This window comes from Emydura macquarii, unplaced genomic scaffold (assembly GCF_026122565.2).
Source record: "Emydura macquarii macquarii isolate MOO-44397 ecotype Brisbane River unplaced genomic scaffold, CSIRO-AGI_Emac_v2 contig_1790, whole genome shotgun sequence".
Lineage (NCBI taxonomy): Eukaryota > Metazoa > Chordata > Testudines > Chelidae > Emydura > Emydura macquarii.
In genome coordinates, this window is record NW_027131927.1 from 7355941 (window position 1) to 7383255 (window position 27315).

Genomic DNA, 27315 nt, shown 5'->3' on the forward strand with positions numbered 1-27315 from the left:
TGCCTTATGACAATGAAGTAATAGTGAAGTAAATTTTATTTCTCCCTTTTCTCCACAAGAGAGCGTGTTTCTCCAGCAAAATGAGTGTGTCTGTGTCTTACCCTTTTCCCCAGCCCAAGATTGAGTGTTTCCTCAATGGGGGAGAGAAGAGGGAGTTCCCAAGATGTGTAACCCCCTTTTTGTGACCTATAGGGTGCATGTGTGTGTGTCCCTTTTCCCAAGTAGAAGGATGTGTGTTGTCCCCTCCCCTTTCTCCTCAGCTGCAGAAGGTGTGGGGTGTGTTTCTCCTTTTCCCAGGAGAGCTAGGTCTGTTTCACGTATACATTGTAGCTGGGAGATTGCAGGCCAGGCTCCTATACCAGGCATGGGCTGGCTACAGGGCTTCCTTCCAGAGAGAGACATCGGAGATGTGTTCACTGTGCACAATACACCCCTGTGCTATGCCGCCGGATGTGTCTGAGGCGGTCAGCTTCCATCGGGCACGTCACCCGCAGCGTCCCCCGAGTAGCTGAATGGTGTCATACACTTCAGCACTCCCTCACAGTGTGTGTGTGTGTTCCCCCCAGGCCCAGCCGTGTGTGCGTACGCGCGCGTGTGTGCATGCCCCCAGAGGGCTGTGTGGGTGTGCCCCAGGGCTGGCTCTGTGTGGGTGTGCCCCCAGCAGAGGACTGGGGGCGGCGGTGTTTGGAAGTGCGGGGGTGTCCCCGGCAGAGGGCTCGGTGTGGGGGTGTTGGGGAGTGCCCCCGGCTGCCTGGGGGACGAGTCGAATCAGACCAGGCCCGGCCCGGCCGTTTCCTTCGGCCCTGCCCCTGCCCGGCGCTGTGGCGGGCGGCTGCCGTTTCCCCTCTGGGCACTAGAGGTCTCACGCGGCGGGCGCGGCCCAGTCTCGCTGCTATTGTTGCTCCGGCCTGGCCTGGCCTGGCCTGCGCGCGGCGGCCCCTCAGGCCCAAGCAGCAGCCGCCGTCCCGCCCGGCGCGTGGGGATGGAGGGAGAGAGCACCTCGGCCCTGCTCTCCGGCTTCGTCTTCGGGGCCCTCGCCTTCCAGCACCTCAACACCGACTCGGACACTGTGAGCCGCCAGCCCGCCCCCGCCTAGCGGGGACAATGGCACATGGGAGTGGGGCGCGCCTGGGGCGGAGGGGCGGCATGGGGGTGTCTGTCTCGGGGGATGGGGTGGGGTATCTATCTCGGAGGGGGGCTGGGTGGGATGGGGTGTCTGCTTATGATGGGGTGGGGGGATCGTTTGAGGTCACGAAGCAGGTTTTTACATCACCACCCCCTCCCCGGGCAGGGGGAGCCGCTCTCTCCTGGGTGTCAGTGACTTCCCCTGCTTTCCCTTTCACTTCATTCTCCGCGTCCCTGCTGCTGTTTGTCTAACTCCATCTCCTGTCTTGCTGGTTACTGTTTCACAGCCCTCCTCCCTTCCCCCCATGAATGTAAATGAAATGACTGTGTGTGAAGTAGGACCAGACCTACTGCCTCCCCCTGCTGGGGCAGGGATCCTTTGGGAACTGATTTAAGTCACTTGGCTTTGTAAAGGGAGGGTTTTGCTCTGTGTTTCAATGAGGTATTTACAGCATCAGTCTTTTTTTTTTTTTTTTTTTTAATCTCCCTCCCTTCAGATGTCACCACAATTTGAAAGCAGCCCCTGCTAATGTAGGTGGTAGTAGCGGTGATGTGGTTATTATGACAGGAGAGGTAGGCCCCAATCCTGTAAATTGATCAATGTCGGTAGACTCTTGTGCTCATGCAGAGCCTTGAAGATCTGATTTACATGGATGAGATTGCAGATCAGGGTTTAAGTTATTTCCAGAAGTGCAACATTCCCCAGAAAAATTACACATTTGTGCTGAAATGTATTTTATCTCTGGGGAAAAAACATGTGAAATGCTTTTCCCCCAGGTCTTAGAAAATTTTCTGTGCACTTATTGTAGTGTTTGGATAAATTTACATTGTCTTGATTTTTTTTTTTAATATCAGAGTTTTAATTATCTTGGTGCTAAGTGAAGATAAATGTATTTTGCCTCACTTAAAAAAAGTTTGGTCTTGGGATCTGCCAGCATGAAGGAGCTTGCAGGATCATTCTCCCTTACGGAGCTCCACTGACCTCAGTGAGGCTCTGCACAGATGCAGGGATCTGGCCACGCAGCTCTAGTTTCAGGATCAGGGCATTGGTTTGGAAATGAGGTTATAGCTACTGGAAAATTGCTTGCAGAATGGGTGTATTTTATTACTTTCCCTATATTTTAAACTACAATCATAGGTATCAAGATCCACACATATCTTTATCCTGGCAATATACATTTGATCTAGTTTTTAACATTTTTTAGAAACAAAGAATCTTATGTATTAAAACCTCCTTTATTGCATTATTGTTTAGAATTTAAGTACAGTAAAGTCAGGAAGTTGATGTCTTTCAGAATTGTAACTCTGCTACATTGTGTGTATGGTGAAAAAGCAGCATTTTCTACTTCTGCATAGCATGTTATGGAATAGTTGTTAAGAGCTGGCCAAACTTTTAGGTCCAAGTCTGACAGGTAATCATTACAGCTAAGACTACATCCCATTGAACTTTAAAAAAAAGGAAGCATAACAGAAATAAAAAGCAAGCAAGCAAGAACACATAGATCCTCCAATTTTTTTCTTCCCTTATATTTGTGTATTTAAAAACAAAAAGCCAACCTCCCCATATCTTTATAGCTTTTTATTCTTGTGAAATGTTTCCTCTGTAGCTATTTTATCTTTTATTCCTGCTATCTCTCATTTCTATATGCTTTTGTTGAACTTAAGGGGAAGTAACATAAGCATTTTGAGAGAGCCATTTTCCCTCATTGCTTGTGGTCTTTTCTGTGGTGCCTTGACTGCACTACTGCTTGTGGCAGTAAATCATATGGAGAAATGATTGCTGACTACACAAGATAAAGGACAGTGCTAGAAGTGCAAGAGAGAGCTAACAAAGATGCTTGTTATGGTAAATTATTTTTGTAAATGTAGAACTGCTTTCTCTCCCACAGCTTGTTTTCCAGATGATGAAGTGTAGATTTTTTAAAAAAATATTGTCAATAAAAGCATTATTTGTAATGTGTTTTTCCTCTGTTTGCTCCCCCTACAAAGGAAGGTTTCCTCCTTGGGGAAGTGAAAGGTGAAGCCAAGAACAGCATTACTGACTCTCAAATGGATGATGTTGAAGTTGTTTATACTATTGGTGAGTCTACTCTTGATCTCAGTGGGACGGTGTATATGCTTAAGTACCTTATTAAATCTGGACCTCAGACTGGCAACAAAGATCTTATTGAATCTTATCACAATACTATATTTAAATGTTGTATTTATAATTGTGTACGCTGATATTTCATATGTTCTTTAACTTCCTGAAATTCTTACAAAAATATTAATGTAAACGAAATATTTTATCTAATAGTTCTAGACATATCGAAACAAAAGTACGAGCTTATATTTTCTTGAATATCTCTTCTGTTCTAGACAGTCACATTAAAAACAGATTCTGCTTCTGACTCCTTCTGTTGCTTTGAGTGAGTCACTTAATCCCTTTTGGATCAAATTCAGTCCTGGTGAAATCTGGCATGACTTTGAATTCCATGAAGTTCAGCTCATTTACACCAGGTTGACTTCTGGCCTTTTTTTCCATCTGTAAAATATGTATGCTATTTGCTTTTCTCAGAAAGTGCTCTGAGGATTAATTCATTAATATTTAAGTGCCTTGAAGTTGAAAAGTGCTTAAATGTCAAATACTGTTTTATTATTAGAGAGATAAGGTGGGTGAGGTAATATCTTTTATTGAAATAACTTCTGTTGGTGAGCAAGACAAACTTTCGAGCTTACACAGAGCTCTTCTTCAGGTTTTATTATCAAACAGGCTTCAGATATTTCCACCATGGAGTTTATTTAAAAACAAATTTCTGTAGAGGTATTAAGTGCTGGGAAGTCATCTTATATTTTATATCAACCTTTGAGAAGAAAAAATTAACATATTAGAAGCTGACTGTAAAATATATCACTTGAATATAATCTTATTGTATAGAATGTATAAGAATGTAATCTTATTGTAAGACTTAATATTCCCCTCTGGGAAAATTTGGGCAAAGAAGAAGGTTTGCATTTAACTCCGAATGTTTGAGGTTCGTCATCTTTATTTCTTCAAGTAGTGAATCCCATATTCTTGATCCATCTTCTGTGAAGGTTCCGCTTCCTATAGTAATGAGCCAAGCCCAGTGGTCAACCTCTTTAGTGCTTCACTGGAACACAGCTGTTGTGTGAGGTTGTAGGTCAGAGAGAGACTCTCTCTCTATCTTCCATAGCCACAACCAATTCTATGCAGGATTTTGAAAATCAGGACAGAAGCATTGGACTGAATTGTATAGTTGGAAAACATCTAGATTATTGTCAGCACTATAGTAATATAAATAATAACTTTTCATTTATGAAACAACTACATTTTTGCATATAAGTTTAACTGTAAGAATAATTCTGATGCTAAGTGCAAAACTAGAAAAAACATTAAAATGAATTGATATTAGGTACATATTCTTATGCCCTGATCTGGGCCTTAACTGAAAAATACAGGACAGTTTGATTAAGTGTATTTTTTATCTTTACTCTTGTTCTCAAAAAATGAAGAGAAAAAATGGGAAAAACCTTCCACTATTCTTGCTTGGCACTGCACAGGGGAAAAAATAAGTCTATTGTAAAACACACCTAAACATGTAGATAGTTTCCCTTTAGTTTTGAAAAACTATAGGATTATTTTAAAAGACTAAGTCTTATTTCCTGACCCAATGTAGGTAGATATTGAAGTTTAGATTTTTGTTTTTGTTTGTTTGTTTTAAGTTTTAAAGGTCCCTTGGTAAGATTTTTACTTCTCAGGAGGGTCTGACTCTGAATTTAGTTTGCAGACAAATGAGTATGCTGAGTACATGGAGCCAGAGTAATATGTTGTTTTTCTTTCAGATATACAAAAACATATTCCATGCTATCAGCTTTTCAGGTTAGTATCATAACTAAACATGTGCAAAATTAAATGATTGTTTTCTACAACGGTTAAGCTCACATCCTATGGGTGAGGAAATAACGTCGCTAGTGGTGAATAACATCAGCTCCTCCAAATGTCAGATAAGAAATGTCTGTGTATCCATTTGATACAATGCTGTATTAGTTTTAAGTACTTTTTATTAAATGTATACTGTGTTGCATATATTTGTGTGCATGTAAAAATACATATACTGTATACCATATGCGTTAGTGTTATCCCTCTGATGAATTGCAGAACCATGGTTTGCATTGTGCACAGTATGCATAATCTTCCTGAGACTTACTCTAACATTAAAAATAGCTACATTTAAAAAAAAAATCAGCCTCTTCCCATAGGTGTGGAATTTCCCCCCACAATTACACAGTTTTGAGGTCCTGGGTGGCCAATATTTGATCATGCCCTAATAATAGTTTTAAGGTCAGATATCTTAAGACATATCAGTGATAGAAGTAAAAACATTGAAGCTTTATACCATTGGAAATGGGAGAATGTCAATTTATCAATGAGATACACTTCACTTGCTTCTAGTTGTAGAAGATTCTTAGATAACTGGTATTAAATGTGATGTGTATATATAATCTATTTTAGGTCCTTTTTAGAAGTTTTAAAAAGTCATTTTTCTTCTTACTCCATAGCATGAACAGTTGGACTCACAATAGCAAGGTTTACAGGCACAGGGATACAAAAAATAGTCCCAGTAAAAAAATTTTACTCAGCCTCAGACACTTAAAATGTTTTATAATAAAAATGATGTTGCCCATACAGAATACACCCTAATGTAGTATAAAGGTTTTATTGGCATTCATTTAGGATTATTTCAGGTATTCATATACCACAATGGATGCTGTAGAAAAATGTAGACAACCCCCACATCATTCAATACAGCAGGCCAAACTCATATTCCTAAAATCTTTAAGCTACACCACACCATTACTGACTTTCTGTCTCCATGATTCAGCAAAGCAACTAAAAAATCCATCCTCTTTCCATTAAAATATTTAAACCCGTGTGTCACATTCCAGGGTGCAATCCAGACCAGTGAGAGGTTGTGTCACTGCCTGCCTTGTAATCCTGAGTGCTTCACAATGCTTTACTGTTGTAGCTCCCAACCTGGACTGCTTGCAAACAACCTAATGGCATGCAGCCTACACCCTCAGTGTCTGTGTATAGCTACAGCCCTGGTCTAGCAGCTCTGACTCCAGCAGCCTGTCAGCAACACTCTAGTCACACTCTGGCTTCCACCAGCCTTGGTTACTACTTGCATGGTGACCTTAACAGACTCCCAGTCCCAGATTTTCCCCCAAACATGTTTTCTTCACTGTCCAGCCCTCTCCTGGACAGTTCAGATATTAGAGGTCCATTGTCCTTGTAAGGGTCGTCAGTATGCAACAGTCTGTTACTTTAACTGGAGTTACCAAAACAGTTCAGTTTAAACACAACACTGAATTAGTTTTGATTAAAAAATAAAACAAGTTTATTTAACTACTAAGAGAGAGATTTTAAGTAAGTACAAGTATAAGGCATTAAAGTCAGAAATGGTCACAAGAAATAAAGATAAAATACTTTCTAGTAGCTAAAACTTAACCAGCTAGCTGTGGTTCAAGGTAAAATCCTTAGCACATGTTCTCAGCAACATTGCTGACCGAATTCTCAGGACAGGAATTCCCGCAAGTCAAAGTGCTGGTTCCTTTGTCGTCTTAGGTGAGAGCGAGAGAGAGAGACCGAGATAGGGAGAGAACCCTTGGTGTGTTTTGCCACTCACTTATATAGTCCAGTCACCCTTTGAAATGCATTTTCCTTAGGTTACCCCTAGATAAAGTTCATTCCAGCTGTAAGGATGGAGACTTGGAGTCTCATGGTGAAAAAGGTTCCATGCTGTTGTTAGCTAAAATGCAGACCAATCTGTTCCTGCCCCTCTTCGTTGCCACTTGACAGATAGTTGCCAATCAACTTTCAACCTGGCTAGAGGCATCAGCTTGTCCTTTGTCTTTGAGAAACCAGTTTACCCACTCCGCAGATTTGTCTGGTAAACACATTATAGTAATAATTTCATTTTATGTTTATAACTGTTAATACGCATCTTGTATAAACATTACACAAGAATATTGATGATCATTGTGTTGTTAGTTTTTATATGATACCTCACAAGGCATATATGCACAAAAATTGTTACACTAGTGCGTGGGATATGAATATGAGGTGTTTTCAGTAACACTGTGCTTAAATGCTTTGCTAAATCAGGGCTTACATCTGTATTTGGAGTGTGAATAATGGGTGCCATTATTTCATACTATCACTTTAAAACAGGCCTAATTTTTTTGAATATTGTTAAGTGTAAACAAGAAAATCAGGATGTACTGGGAAGATGTTTCCCACTAGACTTTGTTTTAATAAACTTCGTCTGATCAGACTGAAATGAGGTAGCTGCTAGATTATTTTAAAAAGTATTTACTATGGTACAGTAACCTTTTGTTCTCTGATCCTTCTAATTATTTCTTCTAGCTTTTATAACTCTGCAGGTGAACTGAATGAGCCTGCACTGAAGAAAATATTATCAGGTTGCAAAAAGGTATTTTATTTTCAGAAATAATCGATACTCTGGGGTTGATTCAGGGCATTATGCTGATCCTGTGTAATTGCTGAGTTGATTCATATTTAGTTACCTGTCTCATTCCATAATTTCACTTCAGGTACTTACTCCCTCTTGTCTTTTCAGCCCATGACAAAAGTCCAAATTGTACTGAAATTTGTTCCTCACAAAACAGTACTTTTTTTTAGGGTTGGGAAATATTTATTCCCTCTTCTGAGCTTCTGTTGGAATTTTTTTTTCTCATCTCCCAAGTGAACTATTTAAATGTTGCAATGAGGTCTCTTCTGCATTGGATCAGAGAATTGTTTTTCAGTTCAAACAGTTCACTTGAAACACAGACAGTTGAGTTTCAGTTGATTGGAATTTTGGTTGATGCATTGGAAGAGTTTGCCCTTTCATTCACTGAATCAGATTGGCATCCTCTTAACTGACTTGAAATGCAAATAATTTAGTTTTCATTGAACACCCTTTCTTCAGAACAGAATATTTAAACAGGATGATACTGCAGGTCTGATAGGGGATAGGTGTACTGGTACAGGGCCAAGTTTAGAGCAGGCTTAATGCTTTGGCCATAAGCTTTGAAAGCAAACCAGTTTTGATAGATTGATTTAAATTCTCCTCATGGGAGGGGTATATGTTCTTAGTAAGGTCTCCATTCAGTAAAGAATATAAGCATGAGTTCTAATGGAACTACTTGTGTTTAAATGCTTGCTGAACATGGATAGTACTACTTATGTTTAAAGTTAAGCCTGTATTTATGTGTTTGCTGAATCAGGATCTATAATCTTAAAGAATTCCAATTCAGTTCAGTGCTGACTCCTCTTCTGACTTTTTCACACATACGGTTGTGCGTGTGTGTCATATGGTTGTGTAATTCTAGGGAATGATAACACTGAAGATTAATCTTTTTTTTTTTTTCCTACCCAGAATGTGATAGGCTGGTACAAATTCAGACGTAATACAGACCAGACAATGACATTCCGAGAAAGACTTCTTCACAGCAATTTACAGTCATACTTATCAAATCAGGGTCTTGTCTTTCTGTTATTAACTTCCAGTGTAACTACAGAAAGCTGTTCCACTTACAGATTGGAACATGCTTTGCATAGACCACAAGAGGGGTAAGTACCTCTCTGTTGCTTGTTCTCTAATTCTAGTAGGACACAGGGATGTATGAGATGCTCTGACTTTCCTTATGCTATTCATTTTTCTAGTACTTCTTAAAAAAATTACTATTTTTAATGCCAACATTGACTGATTCACTTAGGAAACCTGTTGATTTTATGAAAAAAAATCTTCAAGTAAACTAGACAAAGGTAACATAACAGATTTAGAAATGATTTTTTATATTGGTAGAGCCTTCCCTCTCTAATTTGGATAGACATCTTTCTGTACATTTTTCTCTCTAGTTTCTTTCATTTGAATACTCTCCCCACAACCCTTTGTTTTTCTCAGCTCCAAGTTTTCCAAGCACAATCTCCAGCCCAAGATTTAATTAAGTGATCTCGTAAGTCTTTGTTTTAGCATCATGTAGTTTTTGTTTTTTGAGGAGCTTTATAGCAGATGTAGAGAAATCTTTGTCAATGACTGTTCTTAATCTCTGAAAAGTTCTGCTGGCATAGGAAAAGTACAATGTATGCCAGTTCCTGTATTGATTTCATCACTCTTAATTTGTATCAAATAGTCACACCAAGCTATTTAGATTATTGGCAATTCTTTTTAGGGAATCTGGGAACTCAGGTAACAGCAGCAAAAACATTTGTTAGAGTTGGTCATAAGTTTTCTGACAGAACATTTTTCCATTGGAAAATGCAAATTCGTTGTTCTATGGGAACGTGTATATTTTGAGAAAATTCTGATGGAAACCAGGCAGGTTTCCAATGGGACAGAACTTTACTTGGCAGTCTACCTGTTTCTGTCAGTTTGTCCTCCTGACTCCTTGGCAGCTCAGAGCCTAGGAGCCCTGGTTCTCAGGCTCCTGGCTCCTCAGAAGCATCAGCTCCTTGGCAGCTTGCCTGGGAGGCTGTGAGTGGGAGCCCTGATTCCCAAGCTCATCTGCATCCCTAGCTTCTAGGCTTCCAGGGTTTCCCCACTCCACATTAGCTCACCAAGTGAGCTGCCTTGGAGCTGGAGCTTCCAGATCCTCAACAGGCCAACTGGAGGAGAACTTCAGAGCCAGGAATCTCAGGCTGGGCTGCCTGGATCCTTGGGCTGCCTTCCTGTCATCAGCCTGGGGGGTTCCTTCCACCAGCAGCAGAGCAGGTGGACAAGAAAGGCAGACAGCAGTGGCACTGGTGTGTTCCCATATTGGGATAATCCCGTCCACAGGAAATGCCAATGATTTGTTCTGATTCAGATGAAAATCTCAAACACTAAGTTTCCTGCAGGATGGATATTCTGTTTCTCACCCAGCTCTAATCTGGGTGTTTTGTATCTAGCTTGTTCAAGCTATCACGTCAATGCCTATCAAATTTTTCCTAGTACATAATATGTTGAATTTTCCTGTTATCTTTCATTACATTTTTACATCTTATTTCTTGGCATTTTTAATAAATGTTGCAATTTGATACAGCAGCAATAAAAAAAATCTCTAAATTGGTCATATGGTTTCATTCATCAACAACATAAATAGCAGTTTAATTAAATTCAGAAAGCTGGCTTCAGACATTAGTTCACAAAACTATTTCATTAGTAAATTAACTTAATTTTTTCAAGCCAGTTTTTGTTGGTTTTGTTTATCTATTTGAGTTATAAATTGGCCTGTCTCCCCTTTTTAAAGGTAACTTGCACAGGGCAGAAATTGTTTCGGGACTTTTTTGTGTGTTTTATAATCTATAAAGAGGCTGATTTTTTTTTTAAATCTTTAAAAATATTAGGAACATCAGGTCTTGTCTTCTATATTTTGAGATTTAAGACACATATTCATAATGTTTAAAACTGAATCAAAGAATCGCTTCTCCTTTCAATCAGGTTTGCTTTCCTTGATACCTGTGATGTCAGAATCCTAGCGGTGTTTCAGGAAAAAACAGAGTAGGCAACTTATTTTCTAATGTAAAAAATGTTTTTTTTTAATAAAACCTTTTTAGGCCACCTTTCTGCATCATAAGAAGGGAAAAGAGGGAGACGCAATTTTTTCCCCCTTTGTGGGTATACTTTAACCGACAAAGCTTTACTATTGTCATTTGTGTTGACCAAACCTTCACTGCAGTAGCTGGATGATGTCAGAGGTTAAGGTAAAAGAAGCATAATCCAACCAGTTGACAGTAGATCAACCATTTGAACACCACTGCTGAAGTATACGGGTCCTAAGGAGAATGACAGTTATTTACCCCAAAATGAATAAGAAACAAACCATGCTCACACTGTAAACAGTTTACATTTGATCCCTTTGCTCCCTTTCTCTGCTAGAGCTCAGAACCAGATGTCAACCAATCATTCAATTTTAAGTCTCTTTTGCTTCTGCTTAGAGTTCTCTTATTCATTACATTGCAAACCCACTGATGTCATGCTGTGTTAACCAAAATCCAATTAAAAAAGGTATAAATGAACCTTAAAAGACATTGCCAGGTATCTTCGTCCTTAAACTTAAGTTATACAAAACCTAAAATTATAAAGGGAGAGTCTCAGTTCAGAATGACAGCTTTTTTTACCTGTATTGCAAATGACACCTTAAAATATTATACCTGAAAGAAACAAATACTTCAATTTTTGCTGTTTATGCAATATGATTTTGCATTTTAGTTTGGACAGTGAAAGTAGATTAATCAATTTCTAATCTGTTTCACTTGCAAGGTATCATAAGCTGGCAGAGTGCTAAAAGTTTGAGTTGCAAATGCTGTAGGGGGAATGGTCCTGTGTTTAAAAACAGTGTCTCCCTTGGAATTTAAATAAAAACACCAGTCTTCCAATTGCCTTAGATTTTGTCTGTGCTCTTGCCTGTGACTAAATGTGGAAGCCTGGTTTTACAAAACCTAACTTTTGGACCAAATCTAATCTTACATTACCCCTCTAATACAAATGTCTTCATGATTTTTTAACATTTCAGTTGAATATAGTGTGGCGTATCTATACAATGAAGTGGAATGTTTAGATGTAAACAAACACTGCAGCATTAACACATCAGAACCTAAAAGTAAAACTGCCTCAAAACTAACTGAAATGTTGATCCTATTTCCATTGTCTAAAACATAAGTCAAACTTAAATAATACAAATAAGTAAAGTAAATTCAATAACCAGACTCAAGTAAGAAAATAGTAACTTAGGTAAGAAAACATACAAGTTCTCCTTTTGGTATTTTACAGACTCAAAAATACTTTAAAATAGTAATGTAAACTTGAACATAGGAAAACTTGAGGAAATGTGAACTTAACTGGACTTCTGGCCCATATGTTAAATTTCAGATGTAATGACAAAGACCCTTATCCTGTAAGTTATGTATGCCTTCAGCCATGTAGAGCCCCGCTTTGGTAAGGCTTTTTTTCCGCACAGGTTTGCCTATGCAGAACAACTTGCAGGATCAGAGCCAAAATACAGAAACCAATGTCATTTCTAGTATTGAGTAATAGTTCATAATAAACTTATTTTTATATGGGTAGGGCTGTGTTCACCAATTACAGGGTACATAATTTTAGCATCTGGGGCTATCTTTCCATTGATTTTAGTGGGCTTTAGAGAAGACTGAAAGTGAATACCTTATCAAGTCGACTTGTAGCTGCTGGTTTGTCTCCAGAGGGGAAAACACCGATACAGCAGTCTCTGATCTTATGGGCTTGCTTCATTTATGGATGAACAAAATTAGGCTCGCTACATGATATGCTAAGTTAGATAAGAATGGCCATAATGGGTCAGACCAATGATATCATACAGTATCCTATTTTCCAGCAGTCACTGGTGGCAGATGCTTCAGAGGAAATGAACAGAACAGGCCTATTTATCCAGCTGTTGTCCAGTCCCAGCTTGTAGCAGTTGGAGCTTTAAGGACACCCAGAGCATAGGATTGTGTCTCTGTCCATCTTGGTGGACCTATCTTTCATGAACTTATCTAATTATTTTTAACCCCGTTATACATTTGGCCTATACAGCTTTCCCTGGCAACGAGTTCCACAGGTTGACTGTGTGTTGAGTGAAATACTTCCTTCTGTTAGTACTAAACCTATTCATTTCAGTGTGACCCCTAGTTGACATGTTATGTGAAGGGGTAAATAAAAATTGATTATACACTTTCTCCACACCATTCATGATATTATAGACCTCTATCATATTGCCCCATAGTCATCTCTTTTCTAAGCTGAACAGTCCCAGTTTTTATAATTTCTCTTCCTATGGAAGCCGTTCCATACCTCTAATCACTTTTGTTGCTCTTTGTACTTTTCCCAATTCTACTAATATCATTTTTGAGATGGGAGACCAGAACTGCACGTAGTATTCAAAGTGTGGGTATACCAAGGATTTGTATAGTGACATTATATTTTCTGTCTTATTATCTATCACTTTCCTAATGGTTCCTAACATTGTTAGCTTTTTTGACTCCTGCTGCACATTGAGATGTTTTCAGAGAATTACCCACAATGATTTCAAGATCTTTCTTGAGTGGTAACAGCTAATTTAGACGCCACCATAATGTATGTATAGTTGCAATTATGTTTTCTAATCTGCATTACTTTGCATTTATCAACATTTGAATTTGGTCTGCCATTTTGTTGCTCAGTCACCCAGTTTTGAGAGATCCCTTTGTAACTCTTTGCAATGTGCTTCGGACTTAACTATCCTGAGTAATTTTGTATCATCTGCAAACTTTGCCACCTCAGTGTTTACCCCATTTTTCCAGATCATTTATGAATATGTTGAACAGAACTGGTCTCAGTACAAATCTTTGGGAGACACCGCTATTTACCTCTCTCCACTGAAAACTGACCATTTATTCCTACCCTTTGTTTCCTCTTTTAACCAGTTACTGACCCATGAGAGGACCTTCCCTCTTATCCCCTGACTGCTTACTTTGCTTAAGAGCCTTTGGTGAGCAACCTTGTCAAAGGCTTTCTGAATGTCCAAGTACACTATATCCACTGGATCACTCTTGTCCATGTTTGCTGACCCTCTCAAAGAATTCTAATAGATCGGTGAGGCATGATTTCCCTTTATAAAGTCTTGCTGACTCTTCCCCAACATATTGTGTTCATCTCTGTGTCTGATAATTCTGTTCTTTACTATAGGTCCAACCAATTTGCCTAGTACTGAAGTTTGTTCCTCTGTGAGAGTTGTTAAAAATGAAATTCTGCATTTATAGCTTCTAAAATGTACAATGATAATTTTCATGTTCTTGTTTTTTTTTAAAGTCTCTTTCAGAAAGTTCCTTTGGTAGTTGCCAACTTGGGTATGGCAGAACAGCAAGGTTACAGAACTGTGTCTGGTTCCTGCATTTCTGCTGGCTTTGGCAGAGCAGTACTAAAACACAGGTAGGAATGATGCACTTTTTTCATATTGAGCTTGTTTCTCCAAAGATATATTATAGATTTCAAAAACTGACATACTGGGAAGGAACCAGCAGTTTAACACTTTCAGATCATAAAGAATGGGGAACATTTTTTTTGTATTTTATCTACAGTATCTCATCCGATACAGCCTAACTGGTAACCACCGTAATTGAAAGGGTTAGTATTAAATATTGTGAGCCAAAGATTTGTAGGGTAATTGAACTCTCCATCTCTACATCCAGCTCACAATTTTGGGTCTGTGCTTCTTTGTGTTCAAATGTAGAATGCTTTATAGCTAAAATTCTAACCCATTAAATCTCTTCAGCAAGTGATGCAACCCTCACTTGCTAGTCAGGTATAACAATTACTAACAACTATTGGTTTGTTTTGTGATTCATTGCTTTTTCATGGGCTTTTGACTAAGCTCAGTTGTCATATCAATTTGAAGTGACACTGTCAACTTCAAAAGAATGTGTACAAAATTTCTTTACCTACATTTCAATAATTTAAGGTATTGTTAGTAATTAAATACAATTTGCTTTTCGGTAATACTATTTGTTCTTTATATTTCTGTAGATTGGCCAATGAATTTGAGTTCTTTTTTGTTTAGTCAGTTTTTCATATTCTTGGTGCTGCTGAATTTTTGTTTTAAGAACAGTGTATTTGCTTATAAGTTTATTTTTTAATCAATTGAAATATTTCTAATGGAATTTTTAAAAAAATCCCTGGAAATAATTCTATTCGTTTTGTAACATCTTGCTTTTTCAAAATCTAAATGTGGGGCCAAATAAGAGATTTCCTTTACAGTACTATATTACTTTGCCCTCTTTCACCTTCTGAGGATCTGACAGTGATTATACATACTAACAAATTAAACATTTTGATACATCTGAAAAGGTAGCTAGAGACTATCCCCATGTCACAGTTGGAGAAATAAAGGCACAGAAATTAAATGACTTGCCCAAAGTCACTCAAGAGTCTGTAGAAGAGCTGGGAAACAACCCATATGTCATGAGCCCGTGTTCTAATTGCTTGCTGGACTATTCTGTAGCATAGAAACTACAAACTGTACTTATAAAGGGATAGTCTCAAATAGGTATCTCTAATATTTGATTCTGCAACTGGCTGGTGATGTTTCATGCAGCAACTTGGCATTGCTTCTGGTACCTGGCACAGGCCTGTTTCCTAGCTATTATTGTGTGTTCAACCAGTTATGTGCCAGAGGAACTTTCCTAGGATCCTGCCTACCAATTGTTATCATTTTGTATCAAAAGCTGTATTTGGTGGGGAAAGGTTCTATTTCTGAATCCTGGCTATGGAGCATTGAGCCGTAACCGTTACCTAAGAGTAGCAGTTTTATTATTTCTACTTTCAGAGAGGAAGATTTAAAAGCAAATATTTTCTTTCCTATTTCCTAATCACTGCTACCAAATTAAAACACGAGTTATACAATATGGCCATTTATTTCATATGCCTCCTCTAAAAATATAAAACTACATCGTAATTACTATATATAAGGGGTTCTCAAACTGCCATAGTGAGCCTCCCTAAACTAAGAAGAAAAAAATTGTGTCTTCCCATAGTTTACTAAGACACACAAAGAACTAAAAATCCTATACTTTGCAAGTATGAGTAATAAAGTAGAAGGGCTTTGATCAATGTAGTTTAAATGAGTGTCAAACACTTAATTTTATTTCATATAGCAACTTTTGTGTTCTCTCAGCTCCATTAAAGAATACAAACAAAATTGCAGCAGCTAAAATTGCACATTTAGGAAATCATAACACTAAATGATCGATTTAGTTAGTACCCACCAGTCCTACCATCTCAGTGGGAGGAATGAACTTGTTTCCTAGCTATACAAAGTAGTGGAACTCAGGGATGCAGTGTAGAAAGGCAGAGATGTAAGTCATCTTCCTCTGAAAGATGAGAGAGATACTTTGTTTTGATTGTGGCGAGGGCTGAGAAGCCTGATTCAGATAGGGAGGTTGATGAAAAAGGAATGAGGACTTTAAGAGCTTGGTGGGTTAACTCAGTAAACTCAGGTTCTACTGATGAGCAAAAATTTGCAACTGGTATTTGTGAAAATGAGTGCTGCCATTCCTTGGGCTGGGCCCCATCTTTTGCCTCCACAGAAAGCAGCAGCAGCAAACAGGAGGAATCTTCACAGCTTCCTCTTATCAGTCACTTACCTCAGAAATATAGACTGCTTATGTCTGTCTCACTGTCCCACAGTCCTGATTCCAATAATAATAAATGGGCAAATATAGAATATTGTCTTCATACCTACATGTATTTCCCACAACCAGTTAAGAAATAACAGGGGTTCCAACTTTGCAACTTGAAAAATTCTGAGACATGTCACAAAGTCATGAGATTTCATTTTATTTTTAAAATCCCATTTTAGGGATGTTTTCTGAACTCTCATGGGACATCTCCTCTCTGCCTGCGTTTGTGTGAGCATGATTCCATGAAACTCAACCCAAAATGTATGACAATTCCATACTGCAGCTGCCTGTGTTGGGGCACCAGCGGCATCTGCTATAGCTCAGGAAGAAGCCCTACGCTGCCAGGAAAAAAAAGTATAAAAGCACTGGATGCCTGTACTTCCTTTAGTCTGAGAACCTTTGCTATAAATCAATGTTCAGAGATATATTTAGGTTATTGACTTGCATATGTGCCTTATCTAATCCTTTTACCACAGATTCTGGATCTGAGGACGATAAAAAAATCACAGGACATCTTATTTAATAAAAGTTTTAGGAAACAAGTACAATCACCAATTATTACTGGGGTAGTACATAGTAAGTAAAAACAAACACCTGCATATCTGCAAAGTATACAAACAACTATATATTTACATGGAACTTTACAATAGAGACAGAACCCCTTACCTGAAGGGCTTTCAGTGCAAGACAAGGGACAAACACTGGGAATGAGTTAAATAGTAATTATTCTCCCTTTGAAGGCTGAACCACTGAATTATCCTACTTATTTTTTACCCAAAACCTGCTGGTATTTTTGCTATCTGCCAGCCATTTAGTCTTGGAGTCCAGAGACCTACAGTTTATATTCTAACACAAAAGTAAACGCCGTGATCCATTACTGCTCCTGTCTGAAAACCTCTTATGCTTAGGGAATTACTGCTAAGGTAGACATCTAAGTTAGCAGATTTCTTTTGTCCGCTAAAGTCTAAGCATCATTTGGTACACATGCATAGTTAAGTTTAATTTTACATTGGACTTCTTTTTGTGTCTCAAGGTCAGAATTTTTTTATGAAGATGGATCACTAAAAGAGGTTCATAAGATTAATGAAATGTATGCCACCTTGCAAGAGGAATTGAAGGTAGGTCATCAACTTTCAGAAAGGCATCTGTTGTCAGATCATAGATGTTCAAGGTAGTACTCCAAACAAGTCAAGGAGTCCTGCTTCTCATTTACACTAAGGCAGCCTAACACCGATCTAACAGCACAAAGAAGCCTTAAAGTGAGTGTAAATAATGTGCTGCCACTTCAAGTTCCCTTTGCACTGCCCTTGTGATATAAAGTGGCCTTACTATACATGAGAATTAGATCAAAAGTGTCTTGTGCAGGAGGTGAAAGAAAGACTGGGTACAGGACAGCTGACACCATAAAAGTCATATAAAAACTAGCATTTCTGTTAACTACCCAAAACAGTGAAGAACTTGAGTAATTTGCTGGGATCTCAGGGTAGGGATTGAAAAATGTACCTCATACAAAAGATGAAGGGCTGGTGCAGATGAGACAGCCACCTAAATTCCAGGATAATATCAGAGAAGGCAAGTCCCTTCCCTCCCCATCCTCTAAAAAGGGGCAAGGTACTGTTAATCCTAGTAGGACGCTGTGCCTGAGCCACACTGGCTGAGTTTCCCGTATCAGTCGACAATAGCGGTCTCCCCTCCCCACACAGCTAGAAATTTAGATCTCGCCTACACCTTTTTTTTTTTTTTTTTTTGGGGGGGGGGAAGGAACAGACATTCACTGGATGGATTTGAAAGAAGGGTTCCCTCTGCTCCAAATCATGTCTTTTAGTTTCTCCACCCCCTAAATATCTATGCCTTCCACCCCTGACTTTCCAAAAGGGATTCTGGATTACAGCAATGAAACTGGTGGCAACATTAAACTGCCAGATTACATAAGCGTTACCATCTCAGAGGAAACTGAGCAGTGAATGAAATGCTTGGAGTGAGATCAAAGGTGACATCTTTGAAAAGGTCACAAATTAACATGTGGATCTGCTCTTATTGTTGAAAATTCCATGTAGGAAACTTTCTGGGTAGTGTGGGAGTGGGAGCATAAACTATGATTGCTGTACAACATAGTTTCCATTTAAAAAGAAAGTTCTAACGCCCGTGGTTGTGAAAATAACTTTTCAAATATGAACTAGATGTAAACTGATGAGTTAACTTATTGAGTGGCAGCTGCAGTGTCTGTGTTGCAGTTTATACCCTGTCCGATGAGCAAAAGAGTGATAGACAAGATATTTATGACTTCAAGTCATTGCCCACTAGAAGCTTAGAGCAAGGCTTTCTCCTAATTCAGGATAGGTTTAGAAGCAGCTCAGGAGGTGGAAGCCACTCTTTTTGATCTTTCTTCCTTAAAAAAGATCTTTCAGGACCCTATTCCTAAAGGAAACCAGAGACATCTGAACAGTGCTTCAAAGTCCCCCAAAGAAGCACAGCACTTTTCCATTCCCTACAAGAAAAGAGTGTGTCCCCAAACACTGATCACTAGGACTACAAAATTCAGACTAATTATCAGTCCTTTCACCCAATTTTATTAGTATCTCCTACTGTATCACATGGAAGACTTGGTTTTTGGCTGTGTTAGAGAAATTATGAAGTTTTTTATAGCACAACTAACTTTAGTTAAACTTAGTGTAGTAAGTCTTCTAAAAGTGGTTCCTCAATATAATTATTGTATAAGAAACTGAAATAGCAAAATTTTAGTATCAGCTGAGGAATCATGTCAAAGCTTCCATCTGAATATGTGGTAATACCAATACAAAATCATGGAAGTCTTGGACTGGGCCAATATGATTTTTGCAAATATCAGGAAAGAAAATTGGTTCCTTAGCTGGCAATGAACCTGCAATCACAGTTTTTAAAATTAATGAGTTATTACATTGCTTTGTGAATATTGGTCTTGAGAAAAATAAGTAGATAATACAGCTATTGGGAAGTAGATGATTATAAATACTGTTTTTAAAAACAGGAGAAATTAAATGTGAATCATCCAGAGTTGCTAATTAGCATGCAACTGAGAGTCAGATGGGAACAAGGTAGTTTACTAAACTGTTGGAAATTATTTGTAAATAGTATCATGATTTTAGACATCAGAATTGAAGCGGGTGGAGGAAGAACTTTATTTTAAATACTGAGTAAAGACAGCTTTATCATTACTAAAATCACATCCAGGGCGTAAGCGCTGAGCACAAAACAAACAACAATAAGCACTGCATAAGGGATTAGAGAGAAATTTGGCTGTCCTTTTAAATTAAGATGAAAAATAGTGAAAGAAACACCATTGATATAACTTTGACAGACTTCAGTAAAACATACGATATAGTACCTCACTCCTTCTTGAAGTAGTAATTCAAAGTTATTTGAATAGAAGTATTACCTGAAGGCCTGAGAATGACACAAATCAATCAGGTATTTTTAAGCCAAGTGAATTCAGTTGTTAAAAGTGATAGAACTTGGAGTAGTAACATGAAATTAAACAAAGGAAAACAGAGAAAACGTCAAGTGGTATTTAGAATAACTGTGATGGGAGAATATAGATTTGCCTCCCAAGAGAAACAGATGAAGTCCCATTTGTTGAGCTTAAAAGTAGACAGCATAAAATACATTGTAGAAAACCTTCTAAGATTATAGGTAGAATGGACTAAAGATTTTCTAAGTGTTTTTCCAGTTAGTTGCTGATTCAGTAATCATCTTGCTGTTCACAGTGCCCTCAATGTTTTGTTATATTGGACTTTTTTTTTTTATTTTTAAAGGTATTGTACAATGTGTTAACTTGTTTTTCAAGGATGCTTTTAACTGAAATAAGATGTACACATAAATAAATCCAATATAAGAATGACAATGGCTACAATTGATTATTCAGTAGAATTGACTTCTCTTGCAGAAGATATGTTCTAAAGTAGAGGGCAGTGAACGATTAGTAGAGAAACTCCTCGCAGAACTGGACCAACTAAAACAAGAAATAAAAAGAAAAAAGGAGCAGACACAAACTTCAGGTAATATAGAAAGATCATCAAGCCTCTCCATGGAACTATAAGATATCTAGTAAAACTGGACATGTAAACAACACTTAATATAACTGTTCAATAATGACATTTCCTTGGATGAATCCTTAAGACATTAAGGTAAAAATGAGATTTCAGCTGTGCTTATTCCCACTAAATTCAGTCTGGTCTAAAACCCCACAGTATGGAATTAATTTGAGAGTCTACATTAGTGAGTAATCTCTACAGCTGCAGTTTAAAAGTTTGATACTAGCTATTAAACTAAATATGAAACTCCACTCACTCATTACTAGCACTAATCTTTATTCTTGGTGTATCAAAAATAATTTGTTAACCATTGATTATTTTTAAAATGGAGTCTGAAAACATTCTGGATATTTGTGTTTAGCCACCATCACTTTCTAACTACAAGTCAAAAGGGAAACTTAAAACCTTTTCTTGAAAGGAGAGAGTTTGCCAGTCATAGTAAGTTAATTTATGTATGTGACCATAATTCACTAGAAAGATTTATGCTGGTAACGTACAGAAATGGACTATTCTGCACATTAAGCCACTCCAGAACTTTAAAACAAAAAGGCAACTGAACACTAGTGATAGGAATTACTAGAAAAGGGTAGGTTGAAATTCTTATTTTTTGTATTATTCAGGAGAGAACAAAAGTGATTCAGATGAACCAAAGGAGAATGTTTTCCTTTGTCAAGCTTTACAAACGTTTTTCCCAAATTCTGGACTTCAGACCTGCATTGTTTCCTTAAAAGGCAGACAGATTTCTAAACACTGCTGTAACACTGATCACAAAATAAATGTAATGGACAAACTGACTCTAATGCAAGAAGACAGTGACTTTCCTGAAGCTGGAACAAGGCAGATAACCAAGCGTAAAGCTAGTGTGACCACAGCTGGACGAAAACCATTCAAGAAATCACGGCCATTGCAACTTCACCATAAATTACTTAAAGGAGACCAAGACAACAGTGATCAAGAAAGAAAGCTTACAATGAGTAGTGCTGAAACAGATGAGGAAACTTTGGAGAAACTTAAGGACATTAATGAATATCCACAATCGCCAACTTTCTAATCTTTTCAGGTCAGGTGTAGGATTTTCCTCAGGGTGACTACTGCTGCACCAAAAAAATGCTGCCAATGCATTTACTACGTTTCATCAATTGACAGTAGAGCAAAAACTAATGTATTTAAGTATCGTTTTGTAAAATTTTTTAAATGTAAAAGTTTTTTTAAAATGCAGATATCTTATTTGGAAAATGTAGAGCACAGTCCAGATTACACTCCCTCACTCTGCATTCCCTTTCTCTCAGGGTTCACAGTAGGAAGAATAGTAGTAGAGTAGACACTGAAAACTTAGAGCTGCTGCAACTGTCAGAGTGGGGATGTATTATACCTTGGCCTTTGTGATACTATATCCTTATTGCTGAAGGAGGCGAATACCACATTTAGGTTTTGCTCAGCTGCAGCTGACTTAAAGTGCCAGGGCAGTTTTGCATCTGGGTCTGCTGCAATGTTAGGTTAACAGCAAAAGTTGCTCTGTCTGTGTTGCTCTAATCACTTGCTCTCTTGTATTCAAACCCATTTATATCTTCCAAATGGCTTTTATGGTCAAGTTTAAGTGCGTGTTTTCCCTTCCTTTAAACTCAAAAAGGTATGGCATAGGGTCCTGCTGCATTTTAAGACCAGATTGTAATGCAGGAAACAGCACACAAGTGTTTTGAAAAGTTTCCTACAGGTTTTAAATTTTCACAGTTGCAAAAATGGAGAACTTTCTCCTCTCATTATGAGTGCTCAATTCTGTTGTTTGTTATAGCATGTAATATGTCTTCTTTCTGGCAGTTAAGCAGAGGAATGCCAAATGTTTTGGTTAAGAGTAAAAGTGACTTGAGCATCAGTCCTAAAATTGTTAATATCTTGTTACAGAAGTAAAGTTTCTGGTAGTAATGAGAACATATGTCATAAACATTACAAAATAACTTTATTGTTTTATGCACAATTTACATAACTTACTCCGGATGCCTGATATCACAAATTGCTGGGTCATTAAGAAATGTTGGATCCTTGTACATAACTGGCATAAATCCTGCAAGAAATTAATTCAGGTAAATTTTTAAATAAAAAAATAATTTTGTCTACAAAAACTAGTTTACAGCTATGCTTACCCATTATATGAGCTCTTTTAATGGCTTTTGCAATCTCTTTCTGTTTCTTCCCACACAAGCCTGTAAAGACAGTTTTTAGCATCTTATTTCAGACGTCCAAATACTCCGTGAGTAAGTCAATTATTAGGAATTCCCTCAGGCCTTTTTTTAAAAAGGCTTAAGGGAATGGGTAAATCAGATTATACAAACTATTAGTATGTAGAAAGTGTATGATTAAATTGTTTGAATTCCCTAATCATGAAAATTATCCAGTTATGTCACGTTACTCAGTGGTTTCACAGTTGATAGCAATTATTGCCACTAAGATGGTTAAATATCGAATACTAAATTTTAATAGTAGTATTAAGTAAACACTTGTAATAAGATACAAAGATTACTTGTTAAATTGATATAGACTACAGCTTACATACCTGTTATGTGTCTGCCATAAATGCGGCCAGTATATGGAGAAACAAACTGGGACAGAAGCTGATGAAGAACCAAAAAGCTTTATAAATAACTCTTACAAACCAATAACTTTAAACACAATTTTTTTTATTTTAAAAGTTGTATTCTGTCACTAACATATGCTCCCTATGTTATGGCATATGCCATAATTTGCCTCAAAGAATTTATCACAAGAATAACTTGGCTTTTAAACAAGAATTAAAAACCATGTACATCAATGTACTAAATACTATCACCTTTTCTGTGGTGCTCATCTGGGATTAATTAGATAGCAACTCTAGGAGGTGAGGGCCTACCACCCCCATTTTACACATCAGGAACCGAGTCACACGTTATAGCCAGAAGCAACTGCTAGTTTTGGAAGCGCAGTTTGAGAATCTTATTGCCTGACTTTTCAAAGAACTCCCATTAATCATCTCAATTGCAGTCACGAGTGCTCAGCACTTCTGAAGGTAAGAGCTCCAGGTATCTCAAGTAGACAGCCAAAAAATTATTGTGCCCTTTTTGCAAAATCGAAGTTGTCCTCAAAAAGATAAGGGTTTTGGGTTTTTTTTTAAACTTATTGGATTAGCAGCCAAAGGATACTAACTTCTCCTACAAGCTAGTATATTAAGCTCTTCACTCTTCTGAATGACGTGCCTCACCCACAAAACCTTGATGTGAGTGTCTCCTCCAGTAAGGATGGGAGGCCCAAACAATTCTGTACATAAGATTTAATTCTTCTAATCACCCATAAAGCAAAGGATAGGTCAACTGATCACTGTCCTAGCCTCCTACCCCTTGTGGAGAGTCCTATAGCATCACTCTTGCTAATCCCCATAAAATCTATACCTGTGCCCCAAATACTCCCCCAGCACTGCAATTAAAAGCAAGGAAAATAAATTGACTGTCAATTTACCTCTGCTTCTGCAGTTGTAGCATTTCCTGGTGGGTGATGTCTGGAATTCTCTGCTCCGTGTCCCCTTCTGGATCCCTGATTTTGACCCCTATAACCCTCATTCCTGTCCCTGTTTTATCATTTCTAGTGCCCTGCATTCACTTGAGTCCTGGGTCAAGTGGTTTCTCTCTTTCCGCTAGGGGAAGGGCCTTTAGATGTGGGCAGGCTTGTGCCCCCCCATCCCCAGAAACTCAATAGGTGCAGCATTTCCTACAGCTAGTGCAAAGAGAACAACCAAATGGGAGTATCAGCATATTCCTCATACTCTTCCACAACTTCATAACTAGGATTTAACCTCTCTAGTCACATTTTTCCCTGGTTCCTCCTGTGTAAATAGCAACTTCCCCACCAATAAAATTGACCAAACAATTGCCTGAGACAGTTGCTGCACAAATTCATATTGTAAAGAAACTCACCTGTACATTCTTGTAGTCTACATTTATTCCACACAAGACACATCTTTTAGGAGGATCCTTATAGGGGTTTTCCATTTGAATTGGCTGAAATAAAAAGTAGTTTAACTGATTTTTTTATTCCCCACAATGGGACATAAAATAAAGTGGCCACACACAAAACAGATAATATTCTACTTCTTGGTTTCATTGGAACACAAATAAAAACATCCTGTAAAATTGAAATGAAGACTGATTTTAAGACTTAGTAATAGCCCATGCCATTAGAGATGGCTTCATATTGCAAACCCAGCCCTTTGCTTCCCAGGCTGCCATAGGTTAAAAGTAGAGATATTGATCTCGTCTCTAAGGCACTTTTTTTCTTGTATGTATGGATCCCATCATCTTAGTATTGCGCATCTCCCAGATATTTAAAAAATAGAAAATATCAGTTTTCTCTTCTCCTCCCCACTTTATACAAGAAATGGCTTTTAGTTTGTCAGCACCATGACAACTGCTGGAGCTCAGTTGGAAGCAGTAAGTTCCCTGGTTCCCTTCCCTGCCTGAAGGAGGCTGCTCTAGGATTTACATAATGTAGTGATGAATGTAACTATATTAAGGCAAGTATAGTCCTCTGCAGGGGATAAGGTTAAATTCTGCCTGTCACCTAAGTAAAGGTATAATCCTTACCTTGAGAGCCATGCTCTTACTCTAGATTCCTATTCAACTCATAAAAAGGGAAGCCAAGTAGCAAAAACTAGTGCTGCAAAATGATATTCAAGTACCCCACCCCCTTAAAAAAAGGAAAACTTTTTAAATGATTCAGACCTATCACTAATCAATACAAATTTTGTTTTTAAAGCTATTTAATTGCCATGCTGACCAAGGCTTAAGCGGACTGTGGAAGCCATAAGCAGAGAGGGACAGTCCTTATAGCTTAAGTGGGCTTTCCTGGAAAATTCTCTAGGGTTTTTTAGATGGATGGATTAGTAGTAAATGGCAGCAGCATTCTTCTCATGGAAGTCCCTCATGGAAAACTTCATACCTTTGAAAAACTCCCCACTATGTGTCTGGATTTCATAAATACACTTGTCACTGGCAAAATTCCACAAATTAAAACTACACCTACTGGTGAAGCTATCACTGAGAGAAAAATACAGTTTTAAAACTAGATGTCATTCAGTGCAACTTCAGTAGTACGCAGAACTGTCCCATTGTGTTGCTTGCTGCTAATTAAAATACATTTTTTAAAAAGCAAAGGAAGTGTCAACCAGAAAGATACTGACATCCAGTAAGTGCTTTACAGGCTCTCTCTAGTCAATGAATATGGATTTTGGCAACACAGATTACATTTACCTATTTTAAGACTAACAGAGTTTGCGTTTAGGATAAGAGACAAAGTGAAGACTTCTGGATTTTGCCTGCCTTAGGGTATGTCTACACTGACAGCGGCAAAGTCACTGCTGTCAGATCGACCTTTTTGGATCGATTGAGCAGTCAGTGAGGACCCGCTCAATCGATCCACAAGTCGACACTGTTAAACCACCCCCTACAAGTGACGTAGCAGTGCAGTGAAGACGCCGTGCAGAAGGGAAGCACAGCAGTTGACAGGAGTTACGCAAGCCACTCTGTGTAGCCTACGTAACTCCTGTCGACTGCCGCCAAATCGCCAGGTAAGTGTAGACTGGGACTTAGTCACTACCTTGCTGCACGACACTTGCCCCTCTAGGTCTTAATATGCTGATCTGTAAAAGAGTTTACCTACTTCAGAGGGTTATTATAATTCTCAATTTGTCCGTAAACTACTTCAAGAACCTTAGATTAGAGGTACTTCAAAAATGCCAGACAATGATAAACCAGCATAAAACTTCATGTAAAAGCAAAATATAGGCAGCCAGTCTCTCAGCCACAAAACGTACAGCTCATGCTTTAAGAACTATTTTTCTCAGCAATGTAAGCTTAGTCAACTACAAAACATGTCACATTAAAGCCTCTTACCAGATCCACATTGTGGGATACCTGTTCATGTTGTGAACTACATCCCCTTCTCCACAACACTGTTGCAAGAACAAAATAAAAGCTACTGTTAAATCACTCTTAAAAATACTGCCTCTAAACAAAATAATTTCCTGCACAAACTGAAAGTTGTGCCTCTTCAATGGGGAGAAGTAAGTTGACTATGTAAGAAGCGACTCAATACTGCGATGTAGTTTCCCCATTAGGAGATCAAACGCGGGGTGGGGAGGGAGGAAGGAACCTTCTCCGAACTGTCAGGGTCTTTCCCTGCTGTTCGTCTCCCTATTTTAAAATACACTTACAGCTGCATCCCCGTAGCATGGCTGAAGTAGGCAGACCAGGCTGTGGGCGGTAGGGAGGCTGCAATCGCCACCCTCTCCATCCATCAGTCGGCAGACGAATCCGCCCTCCCCAGACCTGACCAGGGCAGGTGACAGAGCAGGTGACGGGCTGGTGGTGCCCCCAGCTCTGCCCGGCGGGATCAGACCGCCAGGCCATCCTCGCCCGCTTGCTGCGCGGGGACGATCCCCGGCCCCGAGGCGTCACAGGCGCGCCAGTCCGCGGCGGCGAGGGCCCAGAACGCGGTATTCTGCGGCCCCATCACGCTGAGGGAGGACGAATCACGCCCTCACCCTCTCCGCTGAGGCGAGGCGAGGCCTGCGGAGCCCGGGCTCCCGTCCTCACCCAAGCTGCGGGCTGAGCCCGGACCCCAGGCCAGGCCAGGCCGGGCCGGGCCGGCCGCACACAAAGCACTAGATCCTTTACCAGCTGCCAGGGCCTGCTGGAGCCTCCCCCAGCCCCGAGATGAAACCGCTAGGGCAACTGCCATCTCTGTCCCGGCCTGACCCTTCACGGCACCCGTTCTGGAACGTCTCACTTCTGCGTCCTAGCCTCCGCCAGCGTGCGCGTGAGCAGGGAAATATGCTCCCCTCATACAGACAGGAACGCGACTTGTCGTCCTCGCCCAAGC

The 27315-nt window shown here is 39.0% G+C and overlaps 2 protein-coding genes across 4 annotated transcripts; one reads left to right on the forward strand and one right to left on the reverse strand.

Moving 5' to 3' along the window:
• Positions 1–507: 507 nt before the first annotated feature.
• Positions 508–23069, forward strand: ABRAXAS1 (abraxas 1, BRCA1 A complex subunit). 2 transcript variants are annotated; one of them, XM_067556830.1, is made up of 9 exons: positions 508–545; positions 3119–3205; positions 4969–5005; positions 7553–7619; positions 8568–8761; positions 13977–14096; positions 17376–17460; positions 20265–20376; positions 21033–23069. In XM_067556830.1, exons 2-9 carry the CDS (start codon positions 3175–3177, stop codon positions 21461–21463), a joined length of 1077 nt encoding a protein of 358 aa, XP_067412931.1. In that variant the 5' UTR covers positions 508–545; positions 3119–3174; the 3' UTR covers positions 21464–23069. The 2 variants fall into 2 exon arrangements, with proteins under 2 accessions (XP_067412931.1, XP_067412930.1); XM_067556829.1 differs by lacking the exon at positions 508–545 and adding an exon at positions 669–1069 and having other exon boundaries at positions 3115–3205.
• Positions 22353–27300, reverse strand: MRPS18C (mitochondrial ribosomal protein S18C). Of its 2 annotated transcripts, none has more exons than XM_067556832.1 (6): positions 27081–27300; positions 26328–26386; positions 24354–24437; positions 22964–23021; positions 22554–22613; positions 22353–22474 (listed from the first exon to the last, which is right to left on the reverse strand). In XM_067556832.1, the coding sequence occupies exons 1-6, from the start codon at positions 27172–27174 to the stop codon at positions 22398–22400; spliced, it is 432 nt and encodes a 143-aa protein (XP_067412933.1). In that variant the 5' UTR covers positions 27175–27300; the 3' UTR covers positions 22353–22397. The 2 variants fall into 2 exon arrangements, with proteins under 2 accessions (XP_067412933.1, XP_067412932.1); XM_067556831.1 differs by lacking the exon at positions 27081–27300 and adding an exon at positions 26648–26940.
• Positions 27301–27315: the final 15 nt, after the last annotated feature.

What these genes read in the sequence shown, in the direction of transcription:
- ABRAXAS1 (XM_067556829.1), top strand. Translation starts at nt 983, where the DNA reads ATGGAGGGAGAGAGCACCTCGGCCCTGCTCTCCGGCTTCGTCTTCGGG. An exon ending in TGAAGTTGTTTATACTATTG is followed by an intron (nt 3,206 to 4,968) that starts GTGAGTCTACTC and finishes TTTTTCTTTCAG; the next exon opens with ATATACAAAAACATATTCCA. An exon ending in TATTATCAGGTTGCAAAAAG is followed by an intron (nt 7,620 to 8,567) that starts GTATTTTATTTT and finishes TTTCCTACCCAG; the next exon opens with AATGTGATAGGCTGGTACAA.
- MRPS18C (XM_067556831.1), bottom strand. Translation starts at nt 26,843, where the DNA reads ATGGCCTGGCGGTCTGATCCCGCCGGGCAGAGCTGGGGGCACCACCAG. An exon ending in CATGCTACGGGGATGCAGCT is followed by an intron (nt 26,387 to 26,647) that starts GTAAGTGTATTT and finishes TTCTTGCAACAG; the next exon opens with TGTTGTGGAGAAGGGGATGT. An exon ending in TAAAAGAGCTCATATAATGG is followed by an intron (nt 22,475 to 22,553) that starts GTAAGCATAGCT and finishes AATTTCTTGCAG; the next exon opens with GATTTATGCCAGTTATGTAC.